We start from the raw sequence: 23,657 nt of genomic DNA, 5'->3' as shown, positions 1-23,657 counted from the left end.
GAAAGTTGCAAAGCATTGTTATGCAAATAATGTGTTCTTGAAGAATTTTTCTAATTGATTACACAATCTTTTTCAAAAGAGCAATTTTGAGTTGCTTTTACTGATCTGGAAGGGAGAGGGTAGGAATAATTTTTTAAGTGGCATGGTTTTCATCTATTGTACTTTCCTTAAAAAAAAATCTCTCTTTGCTTCTTAGTCTGAATATATTTATTACTCTCTTTTTACAAACAGAGAAATTAAGGCAGATAAGATAATCAAGTCATTTTTCCGAAGAGTCGCTCTTCACCATTGTTCTCAGTTTTGACAATCTGGGTTTCTGTTTCTGAAGTACGTCGTACAGAACGTTGCTTTTGTTTACCTCCCACCCATGTCCACTTAGTCTGCAGTACACGGACACTTCAGAAAGATAGACATGTAAAAATGCATACATTTTCAGGCATGTAAGTTTGTTTCAGTGTTCATATTAGGGTACCTTAGAATATATTTAGTTAACTGATAGTATGAAATTTTACGTTTCTGGTAGACTGAAAATTAAAGATTTGGGTACTGTATCATCAGAAAGGCATTTGAAATGAAAACTTAAAAAGGGATGTTTTTTGGATTCTCTCTATTATTGTGTGTCTATCATTTTGCTATTAGTTGTTTCAGGACACCTCTACTCTGCATCAGCTGAGGTCTGAAGGAGGTTTTCAGGGCAATGCCCTGTATTTACACAGCTTGACTTAGGGGAATTGCAGTAGGCAAACTAAGGGAACAGTATTCCCCTGGTTTTAATGGATTCATGAACAAAATAGTCATTCCCATTAGAATCTTTCCAAATAGTTTCTTGCTTCAATCAGTAAGGATTCACCAAGAAACTTTCCAGCAGCTTTTTTTTTTGGTCAGTATCTGTACCTGTTTCTTTAAATTAAAAAAAACCCAGCTTTATAGAGATATAATTCACAGACCATTAAAATTCACTAGAGATATAATTCACAGACCATTAAAATTCACTCATTTAAAGTGTACTGTTCAGTGGTTATTGTATATTCATATATGTGCAAGCATCACCATAGCCAATTCTAGAAATTTTTCATCACTTCACAAAGAAATCCCATACCCTTTAGCTATTACCTCTCTAAATCTTAGCCCCTTTCCTGATCCTGAGCAACCACTAACCTACTTTCAAATGTTGAAATCGAGTTCCCTGTTATGGACTTTCATCTGAATAAAATCATACAATTTGTGGAATTTTTGGTTGGCTTCAGTCACTAAGCGTAGTATTCTTGAAGTTCATCCAAGTTGGGGCATGTATCAGTACTGCATTCCTTTTCATGACTGGGTAGTATTTCATTGTATGGATATACCACATTTTGTTCATCCATTCATCTGCTGGTGGACATTTGGGTTGTTTCCACCTTTTGGATATTATGAATAATGCTGTTATGAACATTCATATACAAGGTTTTTTGTATGGACATAGTATTTTCATTTCTCTTGGATATTTACCTAGGAGTGGAATTGCTGGATCGTATGGTAATTGTGTTTAATTGTGTGTGGAACTGCCAGATTCCTCCAGTGCTGCACCATTTTATATTCCCATCAGCAGTGTGTGAAGGTTCCAATTTCCCCACATCCTCACAACACTTGTTAATATCTGTTGTTTTGATTCTAACCATCTTGGTAGGTACAAAGTGGTATTTTGTTGTGGTTTTTGTCTCCTTTAGATTATTTTTCATGTGTTTCCTCAGCATTCACGCATTGCTTCCCAGTATGTATGCAGCATGCATTCAAATGTTGATTGGACTCAATTGAAGGTGTTACAAAAGCCGTTGGTTTTGTTGTTTTTCATGTTTTATTTCAGCAAGTGTCCAGCAGGTACCTGTGATGGATGTACATTCTATTTCCTGTGGGAGAGTGCTGAAGCTTGCCCTCTGTGCACAGAGCATGACTTCCATGAGATTGAGGGTGCCTGTAAGAGGGGATTTCAGGTAAGAGGCAAACCTATCTAAGCAGAACTGTGTCATTGAAAATATAATTGTTTAGTCCAGCATTGCTTACACCATAGAAACTGAGATTCAGTAGCATGGCTGAAGCTTACAGTTAACTTAATGAGATATTAATATGTATTTAAAATCAAGTTTGATACCTAGACTCCCATATGTTGAGGTGGCTGAAGGTGTGTACTGGAATTGGGGAAAATGAATTATAGCAAGGGAGCTGTAGACTATGGATATTTACCCAGAGTATAAGGAAATGATATAATTAAACCCAAATATGGTTTATATAATGCAGTTATAGGTATAATTAAGATGAGGATGATATAACTGACTCTCCACAAGAAGCATACATAAAGAGTGAATCTCATGTGCACCCCTCCCACATATATGTAAATCAAGATCCTACTCTATATTTTCTCTGCAGTCCTTCGTTTGCTTACTTGTTTTTTAAAGTAAAGTTGGGATTCTATTCTCTGTATTTTTTTTTGTTTCCATTATGCCTTTAATACACTTCCCTTGCCATTAAATTTTTTTAAGAAAACATGACTTTTAGTTATTGACAAATGTGCTATTATATATGCAATTTGGGATTTAATAATTTCCCTGTTGGACATTTAAGAAAAAATTAAAAACCATATTTTTGTAAATAACTCTGTAATGAACATCTTTGTTAGACATTTGATTATTTCCTTAGAGTTTATTACTGGAAGGGGATTAACTGGATTCAAGGAGATGGACATATTTAAGGTTCTTGATATGTGTTACTAAATTGCTTTGATTGCATCAATTTGCTTTTCTACTAATAGTGTTTGAGATTACCCACTTCCCTGCACCAGCTTTGACTAGTACCATATAAAAACCCAAGCTTTACCTCTTTGAAGATGACTTAACACTTCACTCTCTCCAAATTCCATTGAAATGACATTGAAGAAGCACAGATGAGAGGATAAATCAGTACCAGTGGTCGGGACCCTACTGGAGAATGGGCATCAGAGGATCAGAGATTCCAATGGGATTTCTGAGATCTAGAAGGTAGATGGGATAGGACTGACTTTCGGGTCAGCATGGAATACGCGAGGGTGCTCACTGGGTAAGGGGATCGAAGAGGGGAGCTGTTCTTTCAAGGAAAGTCTTAAGGAGCTGGTAGTTGGCAGGTTGGAGGGTTGAAGAGGGAGAAGAAATCTGAATGTCCCCACCCAAAGCCATACATTCAGTGTATTTGGAAGCAGTAGTGTCCACCTTTAAGAAAAAAAAAAATTGAGATCTATTCTCTACATTGGTATTTTTCATACTTGAATGACAGTGAACCTGTAGTAAGAAAGACATTGTACATGAAGCCTAGTACACAAACACAAACTCAGACACATAGAGATATGCCTAAAAATAAAATTGTTTTATGGAACAATACTTATTTTCATATTTTATGATAAAGTATAGGCATAACAATATAAAATGTTTTTGTTAATACTTTAATACAAAACAGAGAAGTCTCCAAATAGACAAACTAATCAGAAAATTAGGAAATGTTTAATTCAGTTAAGTGTGCTTACCTGTAGATAGCTCATTCTGGCTCAGAGCACACAGATACAATGCTGCTCACACATCGAGGGCACGGTTGAGCCAGTTTCTTTTCAACAGTTTTAAGTGGGTCAAGGATAAAAATTCCAGCCTCACAAAAAAGATGGTTTCCTTTTAGTCCTCCTAATAATAATGATACATTTTTTTATGCTTTACAGTGGAAATTAATCTTTATCTTTTCTCTAAAATTATGCTAAACTTACTATCTTATAATCCTTTTTTTAAAGAATAAATCAAAAATAAAAGCTGCATTTCCTTCTTTGGCCACCAAGTTTAACTCAGGAGTCTTGAAAAGCTAAATGACCTTCTATCCAAACGGTCTTTAATATTTTTCTTCTGGAAGGTAGTGATTAGAAGTTTAAGACAGTGGGGTGGCAACAGTTTCTCTAGTTTTATCTCATTCAAACTGTCTTCATTGAAAAACCTCAGTTCAACATCTTATAACAATGTTAGGAACAGATAGTTGCGAGGTGATGCTTTTTAAATGTCTGTTTTTGCCTTAAGAATAATACCTTTTGGAACACTTTGTTGTGTTTGACATGTTGAGGTATGTAATTCCCCCCATACCCCACCCATAGTTCCAAATCTACTTTGAGAAATACCAAAATCAGTTAAATATGCCCCTCTGTTATACTTAGATGTCAATTTTGAAAATATTTGCCAAATGAGATCGAGCTTCAACTAGTACAATATGAAATGTCCTTCCTTAGGGTATTCCACTGCAAGAACGAACAAATGGGTTCGATGCAGTAAGTGGGTATGTTCACCTCCAATCTCTGAAAAATATATTTCGAAAAGTCTGCTCTTTGGTGAGCTTTCAATACGAATGACAACTTTCACTGCATTTTCCATTATGTCAGTGAACAAGGGTGGATTTCTTTGGATGCCAAAGCCTCAAGATAGAAAAAAACAATGATTGCAAAATATTGCGAAGAGTATCTTTTAATTGCTTTAATAATTCTGCGTTTCCATCCTATTGCCTGCTTCATTCTTTACAGTTTTTCACTTTATATTGACTGAGAGTCTGCTTTTCCAATTCTGTAAAGACGTATAATCCAGAAGCACATGAAGTTAAATATACACACTGTAAGTCCTCCACATACAGCTGATATAAACTAAAAGAGCTACATGACTTGTGATAAAAGCTCTTATCAAAATGGATCTCAAAAATCTATACCAGGTTCTAAGTACATACTAAGCATTACTTCTAAATGTTATACAGTAGTAGGGATTTGAAGAGATACTGTGTTATCACTGAGAGGTAAGTTTTAAAATTTATCAACAAATTGATCTCACCCTGTTCACAAAATATCCCTACATGCTGGAAGAATAAACTTTTCAGTGGCAGTGTCAGCCATTTTCTTGTTTGCCAAAGACATGGCCTAATGAAAGGATAAATCTTCCTAATTAAAAGAACGACTAAGAAATTCATAGAATGGCTAAGTTATAGAATGACTAAGAAATTCTGCCAACAGCTTAATTTATTTTTTCTTTAACAATTTGAGGAGCTTATGGAAGAGTGAAAAATTCTGGGTTTATAAGTATGTATCTTTTTGATTATGAAGTTTTAATGGTCTGTTTAGAAGACTGTCCTTGGGCATTACAGCTTGCCATTTGCATTGGGTGTGGCGTATTGCTACAACCATATAAACTCTTTCATAGTCTCTTTTTCTTGTTGGAAATGCCCTTGAGATGAAGAGGCAGCAGTTCAACTTGCTCATGCCTCCTCATCCCTCATCTTTCCTATAAAAATCATGTGAGCCATTCAAAAAATAATTTATCCACACTAAGTTTCCTGAAAATGTTACACTAAATTTTTTTTCAATTACTAATGTCCTTTCTAAAAAGTTCTTATCCAAAACTTGGTTGAAATTTTTCCTCAGAGTAAATGGGAATCTCCTGCACATCATTCACTTCAGGACCAACTGTAAAAGTGTGTGCATGTGTGTGACATTAAACATTATGGTGTTAGGCTTCTGTTAGGGTATTGATAAATGACTGTCATTCACCAGAAAATTTAGGGAGACACAATGAGCAAAAAATGTAATGCCTGTGTCATTTAATGTCACTGGATATAATCATCATGCAAATTGCTACCTGTCATTGTGTATGTCGAAATATATAAGGAACCATGCACTATACTCTGATTTTTGTTTCTAATCTGTCTTATTTGTTTATTTAAAAAAACATTGCTGTTTGAGACCCAGTATATTGATGTTACTATTTACTAGTTGATTGCAGTGAGCAGTTTGAAAACATTGCCCTAACAAAATTGAGTCATCTGCTTTGGGAGGACGAGAGTAAGTCCCTCATGTGGGTAGTGATGACCCAGAATAACACCCTCCTTATTTTGGCCAGGGGAAGGGGGGCATGCCGTCTGTGTGCCTACCCCTCACCAAAGCCTGCCAGTCATGCTGCACTTACATGTCCTGTGTCCGGGGTCTGCTCTTCCACTCAGTGGGGAGGCTTTTTGGGGAAATGGACCTACGGGATGAGTGGGTGAAACCCGTTCCAGTCAGTTATATGGAACAATGTAAGCTTTCATTTAAAAACATGATTTAAGAAGTCAGGACTCATCAGAAATTTGAAGAAAATAGCTCAAATGATATATCCAGATGGAGTCATTTTTATTCAACCTCCTCAGCATGAAGCAAGCCTTCTGATCTGACAATTCGTGGTTTCGTTACATTTTCATTCATCATTTCCTTATTCTCTCTCTTCTATATCCCTTTCCTCTCTTTTTGGAGCTGCAGTTAGATGAAAGCCGAATAATCTTCTCTGCCTACTGTGAATAATGGTTAGCAAAACCCTTCTCCTTCTAAATCTCATTTCTTATGTCATTTTTTAAAAGGAAACCTTATATGTGTGGAACGAACCTAAATGGTGCATTAAAGGAATTTCTTTGCCTGAGAAAAAGTTGTCAACCTGCGAAACAGTTGACTTTTGGCTAAAAGTGGGAGCAGGTGTGGGAGCTTTTACAGCTGTTTTGCTGGTGGCTCTAACTTGCTACTTCTGGAAAAAGAATCAGAAGTAAGTAACCTCTGTATAAGAACTGAGAAATCTCTTTTGTTGTGAATATTTTAGAGTTAATCATTATATCCAACGGTTTCTCTCAGAGACGCAAGCAATTTCTCCTAGTGAAGGAGTTACAGGAAAGGCCTTTAAGAAAGCAAATGGAAATGATTGTTGTTCTGATAACAGAGATCAGAGAACATTAGAGATAATTGAATTAGATCCATTGTTTTTATAAAACAAGGAACAGAGGATCCTGGCTACTCAGGTAGATGGACGCAGAACTCAGAAAGGAAGGCAGATTTTCGCTGCGTGTCTGTTTTTCTTTTCATGACATCCTTCTGCCTTCTTGCCCCGTCTTTTCTTTTTCAATTTCTTGTGGGCAGATATTTGCAAAGAAACAGACTAAGTATATACTCCAGGACTTTAAGAATTCGAAGTTGAGTATTGAGTGTAACTTCCAATTGTATATTAATACATTATATGTTTTGGCTCTTTTAAGATGATTTACATGTCAGTGGGGCTGTGAAAGCTCTCTACTGTATTATCTAGGGACAGTTGTAATATCTGGGGTGGGGAGTAGAAAGGAATGAGTGATAGAAATAGTAAAGACCAAATAAATCACTTACCTATATAATATTCTCATTCTACGAACTAAACTTTGGAAAACTGCACAGTAAATTAGTTCCCAAATATTTATAAATGAAAAAAATGCGCTCAGACCTCTAATTTTCTCTTTGTTTTTCAAAAGTTTTTCACAATTGGACACTTGAATTACTGTAAAATAAGTATGATAGCGTTAACTGTATTGCACTGATTCTCTGCAATTCTGGAAACGATTGGTGTGTAGACAGTAGATTAATGAGAACACATAGTGTTGTGGCTATGGGTGAAGGGAATGTGTTGGTGGAGCAGCTGTACTCCACGATGATTTAATTAGCTGGTGTATGACCACCCCAAATAAGTATTAATTTATATTAAACAGCCACTTTATCTATTTATTTATTTGCTGCTACTTAGACTGGAGTACAAATATTCCAAATTAGTAATGACGACAAACTCAAAAGAGTGTGAACTCCCAGCTGCTGACAGCTGTGCTATCATGGAAGGAGAAGATAATGAAGAGGAAGTTGTATATTCCAATAAACAGTCGCTACTGGGAAAACTCAAATCCTTGGCCACAAAGGTGAGAGCAGAATTTTAACCTGGTATTTCTGTGTATTTATAAATAAAGGGGCCATATTAACCTAACAGTAGCAGTCATGCAGACCCTGTCATTCAGGGTGGGTATTTATCCAGTAGAAATACTCTTAGAAGTACAGAAGGCTGTAAGTACAAGAATAATCACTGCAGCATTGTTTTTGTTGGCTAACCAGGTAGAAACAACCTTAAACACCATCAGTAAGGACTTAGATAAGAAATTTCCATATATCAAAGTAGTGGGATGCTGTGCAACTCTGCAGCTGTTAAAGACTGAGATGTCTATGTGCATTGATATGTCAATGGGTCCAGGGTAAATGAAGCGAAAACAATACGTAGACTGCTGCATTTCTATTAAATATACATTTATATTAGTATTTGCATAGGAAACTACTAATGATAGCTGCTCTTTGAGAGTTTTGAATAAATGGGTGTCTTTAGTCTTTGAAGTAATGCAGTTTTATAATATTTGAATTTGCACAAAGATTATGTATTATAGTATTAAAAAACAAAAATATTAGATAAATAAAAGATCTCATTTATTTTTATTTTTAATTTTATGACAAGATTTTTTCGTACAGAGGAGATAAAAGTTATATAAAATGCTGAGATACTACTTATCAGATGCCATCACATTTGTCAGCTTTGAAATGAGTACTACATGCAAACAGATAACATGAAGCCCTAAGTATTATGTGTAAACACATTTTATTGACATTCTTCACCATTGACTTAAAAGATGAAACATTACCAGTTTACCTATGCAGGATTAAAAACAGAATGAAACCAGAAAGAAAACTCATTTCAAAGGCTTTTCAGCAGGAAGGACATGTGGTGAAAGATTACATTTATTGAGAGTGTCTTAGTAATCGTTTCCTAATTTAGGCACATAACTGTATCATAGGGGATCATTTAAAAATAAAACAAATAAGCCCTATTCCCCTTAAACTAGTGGTTTTTGATTTTTCTTAATATGGTAGTTTAGGGAGGATACTATTGCCGTGGGACAGTGAATGTACAGAGATTGTCAAGAGCTGAGATTTTACCCTACTTGCAAGCTAACAACTGAGCCTTCCATGGTTTCGTGGAAACTTTAGAAGACATGGGACTTCTGATCAGAGACAAAGGACCGTTTAACCCTCACAGCAGAAGCACTAGCCAAAACATCAGCACTTATACCAGTTGCAAAGCCCCACTTCCTGCAGATGACTCTTGTACACACAGTGGTCTGCCTTACAGGAAAGGAGCCTTAAGCTTTGGGAACCCGAATCTTTTAGAAAGGGCAGCAAGCATCTCTGTCCTTTGTTCCAAAGGGAGATAGTGTCGTTACTGTACTGGACAGGTAGCATGCGTGTTCATTGCTCAAGAGGGAGACACTATTTCTAAGACTGTAAGCAAGCCCGCCCTTTGCTCTGGAAGGACACGATATCTTTATTTTCAAAGGCTGCTTTCTGTACAAAGTCCTTTGAAAAGGTAGTCTGGAAAAAAGGGAAGTCAGTGTCTCACTCATAAGATAGGCAGAAATGCAAGAGAACCATTGGGGAGTTGTCTCCCAACAGTTCCAAACCTCCTTCCTACACGATCTTGGCTTCCGGCAACTTTCCCATTAGTACACCATTCCACTGTTCACTCTGATTAATCTGACTGGCTGAGGCTGGAATCAAATCTGGTCAATTTGCTTCATATAACACTTAAAAAATAGAGCTACTCCCAACAAGACACCAAACAGCAAGATGAGGCCAACCTGTATGATTAACCTTGATCATACCAGGGTTCCAGACTCAACTAACCAAACAAATGCCGTAAGTCATCAGGGTCCACCTTAGAAAGAGGTGGCTTTCTTTTTAGGTCCCTGTATTAACCTTTCCACTCAGCCTGAGACCTTTCCACTGGCACTGAGCTCTTTCCTCCATAAGATTCAGATGGAAGAGGGTTAAGAACATGTTCAAAAATTTACAAAGACCCTATACATCTCCCACTTTTGTCTACTTGGGCCATGGTAGGGGAACTTGGTGAGCAGTGTCCTCAAGCAGGTGGTCATTATCCTTTTGGTCTAGGAAGATGGCAATCCAACAAGACAGTCCAGGCACAAAGAATTTTAGTGACTGTACAGATCGTGTCTTGGCCCTCAGGGAGGAAGTATAAGGCAATTATATTGTCCATAACAGTGTATGGACAGTGGGTTGATGTTGACCTGAATGCCTTCAAAGGCTGAAGTGGTGTCATGGATTACTTCAGTTAGAGTCAGAAACAAATTTTGTACCGCCTTTTCTTTCTTTTAAAAAAAATTTATTGAAGTATAGTTGATTTACAATGTTGTGTTAATTTCTGTGTACAGCAAAGTGATTCAGTTATACATATATGTATTCTTTTTTATATTCTTTTCCATTGTGGTTTATCACAGGATATTGAATATAGTTCCCTGTGCTATACAGTAGGACCTTGTTGTTTATCCATCCTATCTATCAGTGTAATAGTTTGCATCTCCTAATCTCAGATTCCCAATTTTTCCCTCCCCCCTCCCCCTCCCCCTTGGTAACCACAAGTCTGTTCTCTATGTCTGTGAGTCTGTCTCTCTTTCGTAGATAAGTTCATTTGTGTCATATTTTAAATTCCACATAAGTGATATCATATGGTATTTGTCTTTTTCTTTATGACAGACTTCATTTAGTAATGTAATCTCTATTTCTATCCATGTTGCTACAAATGGCATTATTTCATTCTTTTTTACGTTCCATCTTTTCTAATTGAATAACTACCCATGGGGTGAGTGTGAATAACAAGTCAGTTATCCCTCCAGCAATCTCTTCTGAGTAACCAAGGGTAGCCTGTTACTGAAAAGAGCCTTGCAGTTGTCTAAGGGCTAAATGATCTATCGAGGATGTTTTCATAAACAGTTGAATTATGACCACTTATGACCACTCCTAGAATACAAGTACAAGCCATGCTGTTTTTAGGAGAGAAGTTAACATCTGGTTCTATACAAAAAGTACAGTCCTAGAGGTACACATGGTGCCTCTGGAAAGAAAGTATTATTTACAGTTGTTAGGGACACCAAAGGGGACCTACTTAGTGAGGCAGCACTGGTTGATGGTGCCTGCGACCCCCTTGCTGGCTTGTAAACCTTAGCGTTCCCGATTCATGTCAAACAGTTGTGTCTCTTCTTTGTCTTTGGAGAGACTGCTTGAGGGCAGTTTGTCCAGCTTTTCCTGTTTGTCCATGCCGCAGACTGGGTGGTATTTGTCCACTCCATGGAATGATCGAGTGATGGCAATGGGGATGGACATGCTGATCGTTGTTATTTTGGGGCAGAAGCTGGCATCATCCCTGCTGTTTCTGATAGAATTTTCAGTACATCTAAGGGGAATGGCAGCCAGTTGTGGTTTGAGCATCTGGTGGATTTGGTAGACCCAGTAGTCCGTTAAATTTAAGGCGCTGGCAGCAGTTTGAGAGAGGAACACTAAGGTGTTTTCCTTCAGAGGAAGGTGACAGGGTGGCTTTGAAAAACAAATAGTCATTAGTATCCCTTCATCCTTTGCACCTCTCAGGGCCTAAGGTACCTCCCTCCTAGGTGCCTTATTATCAGACTGCACTGTTGATCTTCCACTGGTACAAATCAGTTTGTCCCATTTCCGTAGCTAAAGCTCCACCTTATTTCTACTCACCCCCTACTGGAGTTCTGTGCTGCCAAACGTCCAGGTGCAGGAAGGTCAAGGGCTTTTAAAAATGCGTGTGGCGACCTAGTGTGTTTTCTGCCTTTGTCCATGTGGGATGGTACGAGGTCTTGATGAGCTGTGTAGTCAACCAAGTAGTTATTATCCTTTTGATCTAGGATCATGACAGTCCAACAAAACAATACAGGTGGCTAAACCAGAATTATATTTGAATCTTCTAGGCTCCCTTCTGGGAGGGCTACCACCAGACCTCCTGGGGGTTGCTGTTGGGTTAAATAAGGACCCATCATGCCAGTAGTGGTCGGGGCAGAATCCTGGGTTTTCATATGGGTATATAATCTTATGTAGGTTGTATTGACATATTCTTACTTATTATATATTTTTACTAATAATTATCCATGAAGCAGCCAAGAGGAGATAATCTCTTAATCCCTTTCTGGAAATAGCCATATTTAGTAACTGAACTGCCTTACTAAGATGTGTGGACCAGGAGGAGGTGAGGGAGATAGAGGCAGAAATCTTCTTGAGTCAGTTTTTGAGAAGGCTATTCCGGTGATCAATGATCCCTTTCAATGGTAGGAAGTGTGGAAGGTCCACTGAGTACCTCTACTCCCAGTCCATTTTTCTGGTAGCTTTTGTGATTTAACAACAGCAACAAAAAAAGGGACACCACTGTTAGGCTGAAAATGGTCCATAAAACCATAAACATTAAACAGATGTTTTTCAAGGGCCACGGTGGTGTGACTGGAGTTGGCCAGTCACTCTGGAACAGCAACACCATGACCCGAATGGCTGTCAACAGTGATGAGGCACCACCGATTGCCCCAAGAGGTGATCAAAGGTCTGATTTAATCAATTGTCAGGGAAATATTGGTCAGCTCTTGGTATGACTCCCAAGTCTTGCATGCTGTGGTAACCTCTGCGTCAGAAAAATAGAGTCCTTCACTTTGTACTCAGTGTGTGGAGGCAGAGTTATGGCCATGCTGGACAGGATTCAAATGCTGTGTAGGTTTTGTGGCAATCTGTCTGGTGCAGTCTCTATAAGGTGCTTACCTCTGTTTGGTCTTTTTAGAGGATGGGCATCTACCTAAGTGACCCAGATGATTTGATCAACAGCTAAGATTTGTTTCCAGATTTGTTGCCCCAAAGAGAGGTAAAGAGTCAGTGGGTTTCCAAATGGCAGACCAAATAGTTTGTTGACAGTGGCTATTAAATCTTGGCAATAGCTCAAGAGTAAGTAGAAATAGGACAAGGTTTATCAGAAGAAGTATTGGCCACAGCTATGAGAAGGGCTTTGGGTTCTGGCCACTGAGCCAAGCAATCTTGTTGGTTTTCAGTTATGCATACTTGTGCTGAGATTGGACAGCTGCAGCAGGTGGTGGACACCATTGGGTTTCAGCTCAACCAAAACATCAGTGAACCAGGCCCAGGCATGAAGTAGAACTTCGGTGAACCCAGGACCCCATGGAGCCAGTGGCTTCATTTGGGGTGGAGGAGTAGGGGATAACCTTTCTCTCAAAGAGTCTGCTTCCATATTTTCATGTGAGGCTGAGATGTTGCTGGGTCAGACCAGTTGTATTCTTGAATATACCATTCATATTTGACAAGTGAGACTTATTGGACGCTTCCCACCTTGTTGACCTACCAAGAGTAGGACTGTCAGGCTGTAGAGTCCCAAAGTGTGTGTGGTAATGGCATTCAGTTTTGACAAGAGCTCAGTAACAAGCTAATAGCTGGTTTTTCAAAAGAGCTATATGTACATGGTGGCCACATCAAGGTGTTGAGTCTAAAACCCCAAAGGTTGCCTCTGGGGGAAGGCTGCTTCCCACTGCCACAGTCTCCAATTGACAAAATCATTAATTGCAAAGAATTGTATCATAAAGTGGTCATTAGGGCTGTGAGGCCACAAGGTAGAGAGCATTACTCACCTCGCTGGGCAGTTGATAATATAGCCTGTTGGCTTGGGCCTAACTCAAAAGATACTACTTTGTGGATTAGCTGATATGACGGAGCAAGTAGACTACTCAAGTGATACCATACTGTGTCCAACAGCAGAGTGCAGTAAGGTGCTGGGCTGTTTTTTCTCAACTGGAAGATAGATAAAGCATTGCACATCTGCCCGCCTAGTCTCAAGAATGTTTACTTAGTTGGCAGCTCCCTGAATTTTGTGAGGGTTTATCAGCCATCTCTGCTGGCAGGTCTGGTAACACAGGCAAGGCTGTTGAGACTGAGGCCTCTGACTTGACACCAACAGGACATCATTTATAGTGACAATTTCAGGCATCAGAAGGTAGAGGAGCTTGTGTGCAATTCTGACTCACACGTTTGTTGCACATGGCAGAGGAGTTGGCAACGCTTGGGCTAAGTATCCAAGTAGCCCTTCTCTTCACGTGGCTGCTCTTGACCAGGGGATTGTCCTCTGGGGCCTATGAGGTAAGGCAGAACAAGCACATGCCCGCAATTCCTACTATAGATTCAGATGTAACGCAACAACAGCATCTTGAATGGGCACGCAGAACCCTTCACACAAGGTCACGTTATTTTCCCTCCCCCACTGCGAACCTAGCTTGAACCCCATTAGTTAAACTTTCAGGCCCTTTTCCTCTCACCCATTCAGGCAGGCTGGCGACTTCGGTGCCTGCAACAAGCAGAGTCAGAAATGTTTGAGTCCCTCCCCTTCCCCAGGCTCCCTTGCGGTCTCAGATGGGTGTTTATGGTCTGCAGTCACTCCTGGTGACAGGAAAACTTGGTCCTTCCCCTAATCATGTTTCTCCTTAAGGCAGCAAAGTCAGCATAGTTGGGGAAGGAAGGGTTAAAGGTGAAGGGGGAGGAGTCTCTGTGACGGCAGCAGGGCTTTGCATCTGCTGCTGTTTTCCAGCAGCCGCTCACAAGCCAACCAAACGGCCGGTGGTTCTGGTCCATTCAAAGTTCTGTGTTGATCGGCAAGGTCATCATTCCTGACATCATCTATTTCACCTTTGGGGACCTTTTGACTCAGAAGTCACAGCCAGATTGACTGTGCTGAAGGCTGCAGGTCTTACGTTCTTTTGTTGATTTGGGCTTGACTCACATACTGGAGTCTTTTTAAAAGGGAATTCACCTCATTTCTTGCTCTATTGTCACATTTAAGTTAATGCCTGGTTTAAATATAAAGGATAAGGGACATTTCCCGGGTGAGCCTGACCATCTTATCTAGATGTGTTGGGGTCAGTTTCTCATTCTCTAGTGACCATCCTCCACCTTATAAACCCAATCCAGGGCAGCAAGAGCCCCAGTAGTGGTCACTGCCTCACTAAGTTTTCCTCTGGGAATTCATCTCAGAAAGCGCCCCCAGAGGAAGCCATGGCTCTGTAACTGTGGTGAGGACCCGCTGCAAAACCCCTGAGACCTTTTACTGCATCTTTGGGTGGATCTGAAGTTGGCGGGATAGAGTAGCAGCAGCGTTGAGCCCTAGGATGGCCCTGCTGTTTCCATTCTTAACGATCACGGAGTCCTGCCACGTCTCCAAAGTGAAGCAGCCCAAATTCTAGCACTTCACCTGGTTTCTCCCCATAAGTGGTTTCCATTTTCTCTTTAACGCTTATCGTAGGTGCATGTTTCTGGAACCGTTGTTTGAAAGGGGGTGAAACCTTCTTTTCCTGTTGGGATGATTTTTAGTGCTAGTTGTTCCTGTGAGGCACACTTGAGCCTGACTGGGAGGCTGTCCTCCTGCCAGAGGAGAATTAACACCATCCAGTCAGCTGAACTGTGAACTCTTTGAACCCACTTCCCAGTGCTCAGCCCACAACCAGCTCCCCAGTTCCTCTTCATTTCCAGGCAAGAAAACGGAGGACTGTTTTATTGCCTTGTTTGCCATACAGTGTGGTCAGCATGTTTGTTCCCAATTCTCAGGGACTTTCCTTAAATCTTGTTAACCAGAGTGTGAAGCTCTCTTCTAGAAATGTCTTTATTAACTTCCTCTTCTCATTGGCAAAACAACGAAGAACTGTGAAGGTAATGAAATCGCACTCTACTTACTGGCCAACAAATTAGCCTGCTATAGTTTCATAGACACTTTGGAAGGTGGAATGAGTCTTCTGGGTCAGAGACAAAACACAGCTTATTACTCACAGCATTAGCATTGGCCAAAATCACAGCATTTGTATTGGTTCCTCAAGCCTCACTTCCCACACAATGAAGTGGACTAGATGACGCCTATATACAGAGTGGGTTACGTTATTGTAGAGGAACTGGCTTGGAGAACATGAGTCTTTTATGATGGGCCCAACGTATGTCTGCCATTTGCTCCACAGGGAAAGACAATATCTGTAGCTTTCTGGGTTGTAAGCAAACGTGTCCTTTATTCTAGAAGGAGACTTTATCTATATCATCCAAGGCTGTTACAGAAACATCTTTGGAAAATCACCTAGAATAAAGGACTATCAGTGTCTTTTCATAAGACATGCAGAAACACAGGAGGCCCATGAAAAACTATCTTCCATCACAAGTTGACTTAGACTTCTCACCTGCTGTGATCTTGTGATTCCCTATTTTTTTTAAACATCTTTATTGGAGTATAATTGCTTTACAATGGTGCGTTAGTTTCTGCTTTATAACAAAGTGAATCAGTTATACATATACATATGTTCCCATATCTCTTCCCTCTTGCGTCTCCCTCCCTCCCACCTCCCTATCCCACCCCTCTAGGTGGTCACAAAGCACCGAGCTGATCTCCCTGTGCTGTGCGGCTGCTTCCCACTAGCTATCTATTTTACATTTGGTAGTGTATCTATGTCCATGCCACTCTCTCACTTTGTCCCAGCTTACCCTTCCCCCTCCCCATATCCTCAAGTCCATTCTCTAGTAGGTCCGTGTCTTTATTCCCGTCTTGCCCGTAGGTTCTTCATGACCTTTTTTTTTTTTTTCTTCGATTCCATATATATGTGTTTGATTCCCTATTTGTAAGGGTGGTATCTTACAATGAAGGGAGCCTTTAGGTGCCAGGGAATGCATTTAAGGGAAAGTCATCTCTGAGCTGAATCTAAAAGAATAAGTGGGCATTATGAGCACTACCTAAAACATTAAGTGTTTCCTCCTATTACAGTACCTCTTCTGTTTTTATATTATAGCCAGAGAAGTGAAAGCTTGAAAAGATTCTTGAAAACAGTCACAGGAAACAGGGAGGGTAGAGCTTTTCTCCCTGAGAAGGTTCAGTGTGCCACATTTTATTTTGAAAAGCAATTTTAGTCAATGTAATGATTTTTTTTCATTTTTTAAGATGAAAATTTGAAGTATTACAGAAAAGTTGAAGGGATTGTGCAGTGGTACAACCATATATCCACCACCTAAATCTTACTCTTTATTACATATCTCTCCATCCCTCTATCCATTTATTGATATATCTTCTTTTTTTTTGATGTGTTTCAAAGTGAGTTTCAGACTTCAATACATTTGATGCCTAAACACTTCAGTTTACATATAATTGATGAGAGAATTCAATATGTTAAGTTTTTTTTAAAGGCAAAATGTTTACACAGAGTGAAATGTATATTTCACAAATACATGATGTGATGAAATTTGAGAAATGAATATACCTGTGTAACCCTAAATCCTGTGAAGATATAGAAAATTAGTCTGATGTCTGAAAGTAAACTCATGTCCTTATGTGTATACTCAATCCCCATCCCCAAGGGAAGCTATTGTGATGATCTTTTAAAACTATAGATTAGTTTTGCCTGTTTCAGAACTTCACATGATCTTAATGACAGAGAGTGTAGTTTTTGTGTAAGTTTTCTTCCACTCAGAAAAAATCTTTTTGAGATTCTTCCACCTTGTTGTGTTTATCTATAGCAGATTCCTCTCTGTGGAGTAGTCTGTTGTATGGATTTGCCACGTTTGTTCATCTGTTCTCCCTTTGATGGACCCTTGTGCTATTTCCAGTGTTTGACTGAATAAAGCTGCTATGAATGCCATTGTACAAGTTTTATTGTGTCCCACTTTTAAACTTTTTTTTACTTCTTATTTTTAAATTTTTTTTATGTGTGTCCCACTTTTAAAAATGTTACATATGATTTCATGGAGCAAAAAAATTTATACATTTCTTAACTACTGTGTCAAGTAAGGTTTACTTTGTCTTATATATGTCCTTATTCTTGTTCTAAAGGCCATACTTCTTTGGTATTTCCTTATGCACAGGATTTGTGGGGTTTCATTTATAGATTTACTTTACTTGACTTTTCTTAACAATTAAAACATATCTTCAGTTGATTTTTTTTCCTTTTTCTTTTGTTCATGTCACAGTCATTTATGGGATACTATCTGTTAGACACTCCACTGGGTTTTGGTGAGATGTCATATTAGACACAGTTAATCTCAGAGACTAGTTTATTGATGGAAGACACATGCACATCAAACACACATTCATGCACACACACAACCCACATACACAGGATCATCCGATATGACAAGAGTATTGAGTAGGGTCTCTTGGAGTACAGAAGAGAACGGAGTACAGTTAGGTGGGTAGTGACAAGCTAAGGAGAAGCTTCTGGGTGATGTTGGATTTTGAGTAGATTCTTGAATTTAGAGCTTAAAAAGATCATTTTGTATGGCATCTTTATTTAATGCATGAGTAAACTGAGACCTAGAGAGGTTCACTTATTTGTCCAAGAGAGGATGAGATAGGAATTAGAAACCACATATTCTGAGTTCCAATCCAGGTTTTTTCCTTCTGCATGGTGGTGGTTCGTACATTTTCAAAACCACTGATTGACAGCCAACCATGTGCTAGGCCTTGGGTCATATTATGGGAATTAAAAAGTGAACGAGATACAATTCCTGCCATTAGGAAGCCCCAGTCAGTTAGTAGTGTTAACTACACACACACACACACACACGCACGTGCGCGTGCACGTGTGTATATCCCACCACATCAGCCATAGGAGCAAAATCCCATGTGAACACAGAACACAGAGGAGATGGTAACGAAAGCCCTATGAAGCCCTGATAACATGACTGTTTTCAGTGTTTTACTTGAAATATTACCTTGAGGATAACCAACAGGTCTCTGCCTCCCCTTCCTGAAGAACAAGTTGAATCAAATCTTCTCAAGGTGGGGCCACAAAAAGCTCAGCTTTCTCTTATAGTTCATGGCTGATACTCTAACACTCTTTCCTGTAATACACTGTGAGCTCCTTGAGAGCAGACGTTTTGTATCCCATGAAGTCTAGTCCTGTTCCTGTAACACATGGGTGCTTAATAAATACTTCAATTATCGATGGTTATTCCTAGAAAATTAAGTCTGGTAAACATGAGACTTCAGGCAGGCTCTCCCAGAGCCAGTGGGTTAGGGTGCTGCGATCTGCAGGCTGCTCTCCCAGGGGCTTGTTGTCTCGGTAGAGGCAGGGAAATGGGATATGCTGGTGTTCATGCTGTGATTTTTTTCTGTAATCCTGACCATGTGGCCTTAAATTGATCTGAAGTCTCTGATTTCTCCACTCAAATGAGAAAAGACACAACAGCAACCTCATTCTTCCTGACAGATACTCAATATCCATTTCCTGTTGTTTTCTCATTTCACTTCTCTGCTTTAGAGACACATCCATGTGCACCCAGGACTGATCTGCCTCATATTTCTTTTATTTTTAAAATAATCCTAGTTCTCTTCATCTTTATTCTCTTCAACAGCATAGTTCCCTCACCCCATTCCAACAGCCTTCGGAAAGCTTTGTCTAACAATGAAAACATTGGGAGAAACCTCACCTCTTATTTCTCTTTTTCCCCATTAAAGAAGAATAACTTATCTTAACAGGCTACATTTTGAATGTATTATATAACAAATGCCAGCAATGATATAGTTGCATTAAAATTTTGATTTATTATCCGAGATGACTTGTTTTTAATATCTTTAGTAGGCATGATTCCCTAAGATTTTCCTAAAACATATCAATGAACCCAAATGATCTTGTGTCTTATTGGGGTTATCTTTATTTCTGCTCTCCTTTTTTCTTATTATTTACCCTGTGTTATCTTGAGAATATTTAGTTTACTGTCTACAGTTTGCATGGATAGGTCATCTGTTTCAGCACCCGGATCAAATATCCCCCTTGCATGGGTCTCAGTGATTTCTTCACAAGAATCACAGCTTCATCTTTTGGTGTCTATTGCAGTCATGTGTTTGCTTCTATTTTGGATTGTGTGTCTTATCCCCTGGACATCTGTTTGGGATTGACATGTACACACTGCTATATTTAAAATGGATAACCAACAAGGACCTACTGTATAGCACAGGGAACTCTGCTCAATATTATGTAACAACCTCAGTGAAGAAAAGAATCTGAAAAAGAATAGATACATGGGTATGCGTAAATGAATCACTTTGCTGTATACCTGAAACTAACACAACATTGTAAATCAACTATACTCCAATATAAAATAAAAAGTTAAAAAAAGGCATCATTCAAGGTAGGCATGCTATCTGTTTTATATCTGCCACCCTCCTTTAAATGTAAAATCCTAATTACAAGTGGCAGGTACATAGATTAAAATGATTTTAGAACTTAGTTTCTGGATATGTAAGCTCCTAAAATCTTATTGGAATTTTAGTGAGTTGATTTTGTCTTAATATTTTTCCCCCATAGGACAAAGAAGACCATTTTGAATCTGTTCAACTGAAATCCTCAAGATCTCCAAATATATGAAAGACAGTGCTGTAGCCTTCAGACTAATGAACAAAGAAACCTGCTCTCTAGTTTTACAGGACCATAGTTTAGAGCCTGTCCTCATATCCGGCACATTGATGATGTCACAGAGGAGGGCCATGCCGCTGAAAAGGGAAGGAGGTTGAAATGTTAGATTGCCTTATAACATGGTCAAGTGTCTTGCCAAAAATAAGAAAGCAAATGTTTTGAGTCTCAACTGAAGATGAAGCTCAACTCAGGAAGAGATTTATCTGTATATACAAATAACTCAAAACCAAGGTTAAGCCCACGAGTGCACTGCTGATGCATGCCATATAATTAATGGGTAACTTTTCTTCTTTATGAATTCTATATAAAAAGTGTGTTTGGAGGGCTGATGTGAGCATATGCATTGTGATTCCATTTATGTCTTTTCTTTGTTTATATTTTGGGGAAGATTTGAAAAAATTTTTAAGGGACAGTTATTTTTTCCCATTATTTATTTTCCTGACAGACCTTAAAACATGTTTTCTATTAAAAATGGTGAACAAAGAAAGACAATAGATTTTTCATTTTTCCATAGGGTATCCTTGTTGATTTCAGAAGCCTAAGTAAGCAGTAATTCTTAATGAAGAGTCAGCATGTGCTTGGGTTATCTAACTTATAATCGCCTTTGAAATGCCATCCTTGTTGGAACTGGTAAGAAGGGCTTGACTGAAAGTGGGATTCTTAAAAAAAAAAAAAAAAGGGATAAGGAGAAGCCTTTGACTTTCCACTGGTACAAACAAGCTGACACTATTATAAAAGTCAAATGGCCTGAAACAAGTTATGTAATACTTGAAGTATAATTTAGAATGAGTAGGAAAGCTTGTTTATCAAATCACTTGCAAAATCATGAGAAGAAAGTGGGCTGGCTTGTCTATAAGTACAGACAACTGTACAAAGGTATTGGGATAATTTCATGGTCTCCAGAAAATGACAGTGGGACATTTACCCTATGTCAAGCATCAAAGGTTATATGCTTATTTTCCTGCCAAAGACTTTAAGGATTATGACTTCCGTGGAAGTTTTCTTTTTAAGTTAGCAAGGCAGGGATTGAATTTTAGAAAATTGCATATAACTGTATTTAGAATAAGAATGTGGTTGTCCCAGAAGCAGTTATGAAATAAGTGTTGTTGCTCTTATTCAAAAATGATCCAGGTAATTGTGATATTTCCTATGCTGGACAGGTTATATTGGTATTAGTGCGACTGAAATACTGTTGGTTGAAAAAAGTTTGAATGAAGCTGGATTTGACCAATTTTGTGTAAAACTTAATTGTTTTAGAAGTGGGAAAGAGGGGAGTTTCCTGACCATTTATAATCTAAGGTGCTCTGGTTTGTTTCCAATAAACAGTGATCTTTATAGTTTTAATCCAGATTTTTTAAAAGCCTGGTGATTGGCCGAGAGAGGCAGGGCATGGGGGCAGGGTTTGTTGAATGTTTTGCCCCAAGTCTGTCAATGAGGTATGACTTGTAACTTTTGATTCAGCAGGTCGTCCTTAGTTTTGTGGCAAATGAGATAAAAAGAAATAATTGAATTTATTTGACCGGTGGGTAAAACACTGGACCATTCTGTTATTGTTGAATGAATGTTTGTTTTGTGTACATCACTACTGTCGGATTCGTGAGTATAGGTGAGGTTGCCATTGTTTTATTGTTTGTTGTGAAGTTCACGGAGGGCATTGCTTTACATAAACGTCTTCCACGTTTAATTTCTTAAATTTTATTATAACGAAGAAATTATTTTGGCATTGCTCATTTTTATCCTGCTAACAGTGCTGATGACCCTTTCCCCATCTTGATCAAAATTTAAACAGAAGAATGAAAATACACTTGAAGTGCACCCTTTTAGAGGAACCCTGGCAAAGTCATACAGACTGGACAGAGTCAGGAAGTTTCCGCATAGTCACCTGTCACCTCTCTCTTCATCTTTGCCGTGCTCAACAATTATGTTCCAAGCCATAGAGATAATTGGGATTTGCTCCCAGGTAGCTTCTTTACTCTCCTGTCACTGGACTAAAATCTCTGACGTGTCAAAAATGCCTTAAATTTTAATGAACTCTCTGAAAATATAGTTGGTATTCAAGGATATACTTATTTTATTTCTAATTTTAGATATAAAATAGATTTTGGCAGCTCAGTCCCATCTTTGGAAAGAGCTGACTTTTTCCTTTGGATCCCAGTGGGTTGTCATTTTATTTCAAGCACTGAAGAAGTATGACAGAAGGAATATTGTGAGGAAAATATTCAGATCAATCCTGGCTATAAAACTCACTTTAATTTTATGTTTTGCCTTTGCAGAGCTCAGTGGAATGTTGAAAGGCATAAACAAATTAATCACGTTTCTATGATTTTTAACTGACAGTTGTTATTTCCTTTCCCCTCTAAGTGGTAGAAGAAGTTATTTGTTACTTTTCTAAAAGGCAGTTTTGAAGGCTTAAATACTCCATTAAGTCAGCTGTTACCTATAATATCTCTTAGCGATCTGTCAAAACATTTAAATCAGCTTTCCACTGAGTGAGACTGTGTCTTCTATGGATAAATTATATCATGCCATTTAACAATGTTGAGCAATTTGATATGTGTTCACTTGACTTAAAAGATTGGGTTCTATTCTTGTTGACTTTTCCCCTCTTTGGTTACCAGTAATCAAGTCCTTTCCAGGATTAAAAATGTTTCATAGTATTTTTGTGTAGATTTTTGTCATTATTTTCTTCCCCAGGAGAGAAAAGGTGGTTTAAATGGTTATGTTGAACAATTGCTTGGGTCTAGTCATTTACCATTTGGGGTCTCCAGGTTCCCAGGTGGTGGGTCATCGATTGACTCTAGTTCTTCAAGACAGATCTGGTCAACTGTCATCTGACATGTGTCAGTAGAGCTACTTCCTGTGACTCATGGTCATTCCTAATGGGAGGCTAATATGCAGATCATTTCTCTCTTCCTAACGAAAGTAAATTTCCTGGGAGTCGGGGTGGGAAGATGATTTTATTGGCAAGTTTATTTTATTGATTGATTTATTTTTAAGTCTGCATGAGTGGTATTTAATCAGCTTTACTGAGGAATGATATACAAACAATAAACTCCATCCATTAAACATGTGCAATATGAATTTTGAAAGTTTTATATACCTGTTACATCACTACCATAATCAACATACAGAACATTTCCACCACACCCAAAGATTTCTTATAGCCTTCCTTTCTCCTTTTACCTCCAGCCTCCAGGCAACCCCTGATTTGATTTTTAACCATTACAGCTTAGTTTGGATTTTTTTATAAATGAAGTCAGACGGGAATGTAGTCTTTTATGTCTGGCTTCTTCAGCATAATGATTCTGACTTTCATCCACGTTGGTGTGGGTAGCAGTAGTTATTTTTTATTGCCGAGTAATAGTCCGTTGAATGGTGGAATTAAACTTTGTTTATCTATTCATGGATGTTTCCAGTTGCATTAGAGTTTTTATTGTCACTTAAGAGTGCTGTCTACTTCAGTGCAGACAAGACCAGTTTACATTTCT

The 23,657-nt window shown here is 38.6% G+C and overlaps 1 protein-coding gene across 1 annotated transcript in view; it reads left to right on the top strand.

The window, feature by feature from the left end:
* Positions 1 to 21,342, top strand: part of ELAPOR2 (endosome-lysosome associated apoptosis and autophagy regulator family member 2) — a 187,896-nt gene extending 166,554 nt beyond the window's left edge. Inside the window, exons 19-22 of the mRNA XM_081243695.1 lie at positions 1,844 to 1,970; positions 6,409 to 6,587; positions 7,590 to 7,755; positions 20,062 to 21,342. Coding sequence (XP_081099821.1) covers positions 1,844 to 1,970; positions 6,409 to 6,587; positions 7,590 to 7,755; positions 20,062 to 20,121 — 532 coding nt within the window. The 3' untranslated portion in view covers positions 20,122 to 21,342. The remainder of the gene's footprint in view (positions 1 to 1,843; positions 1,971 to 6,408; positions 6,588 to 7,589; positions 7,756 to 20,061) is intronic.
* The last annotated feature ends 2,315 nt before the right edge of the window (positions 21,343 to 23,657 follow it).

This window comes from Mesoplodon bidens (genome assembly GCF_964165515.1).
Source record: "Mesoplodon bidens genome assembly, chromosome: 9".
NCBI classification, from domain to species: Eukaryota; Metazoa; Chordata; class Mammalia; order Artiodactyla; family Ziphiidae; genus Mesoplodon; species Mesoplodon bidens.
This window is presented reverse-complemented; position numbering and strand designations above follow the sequence as displayed.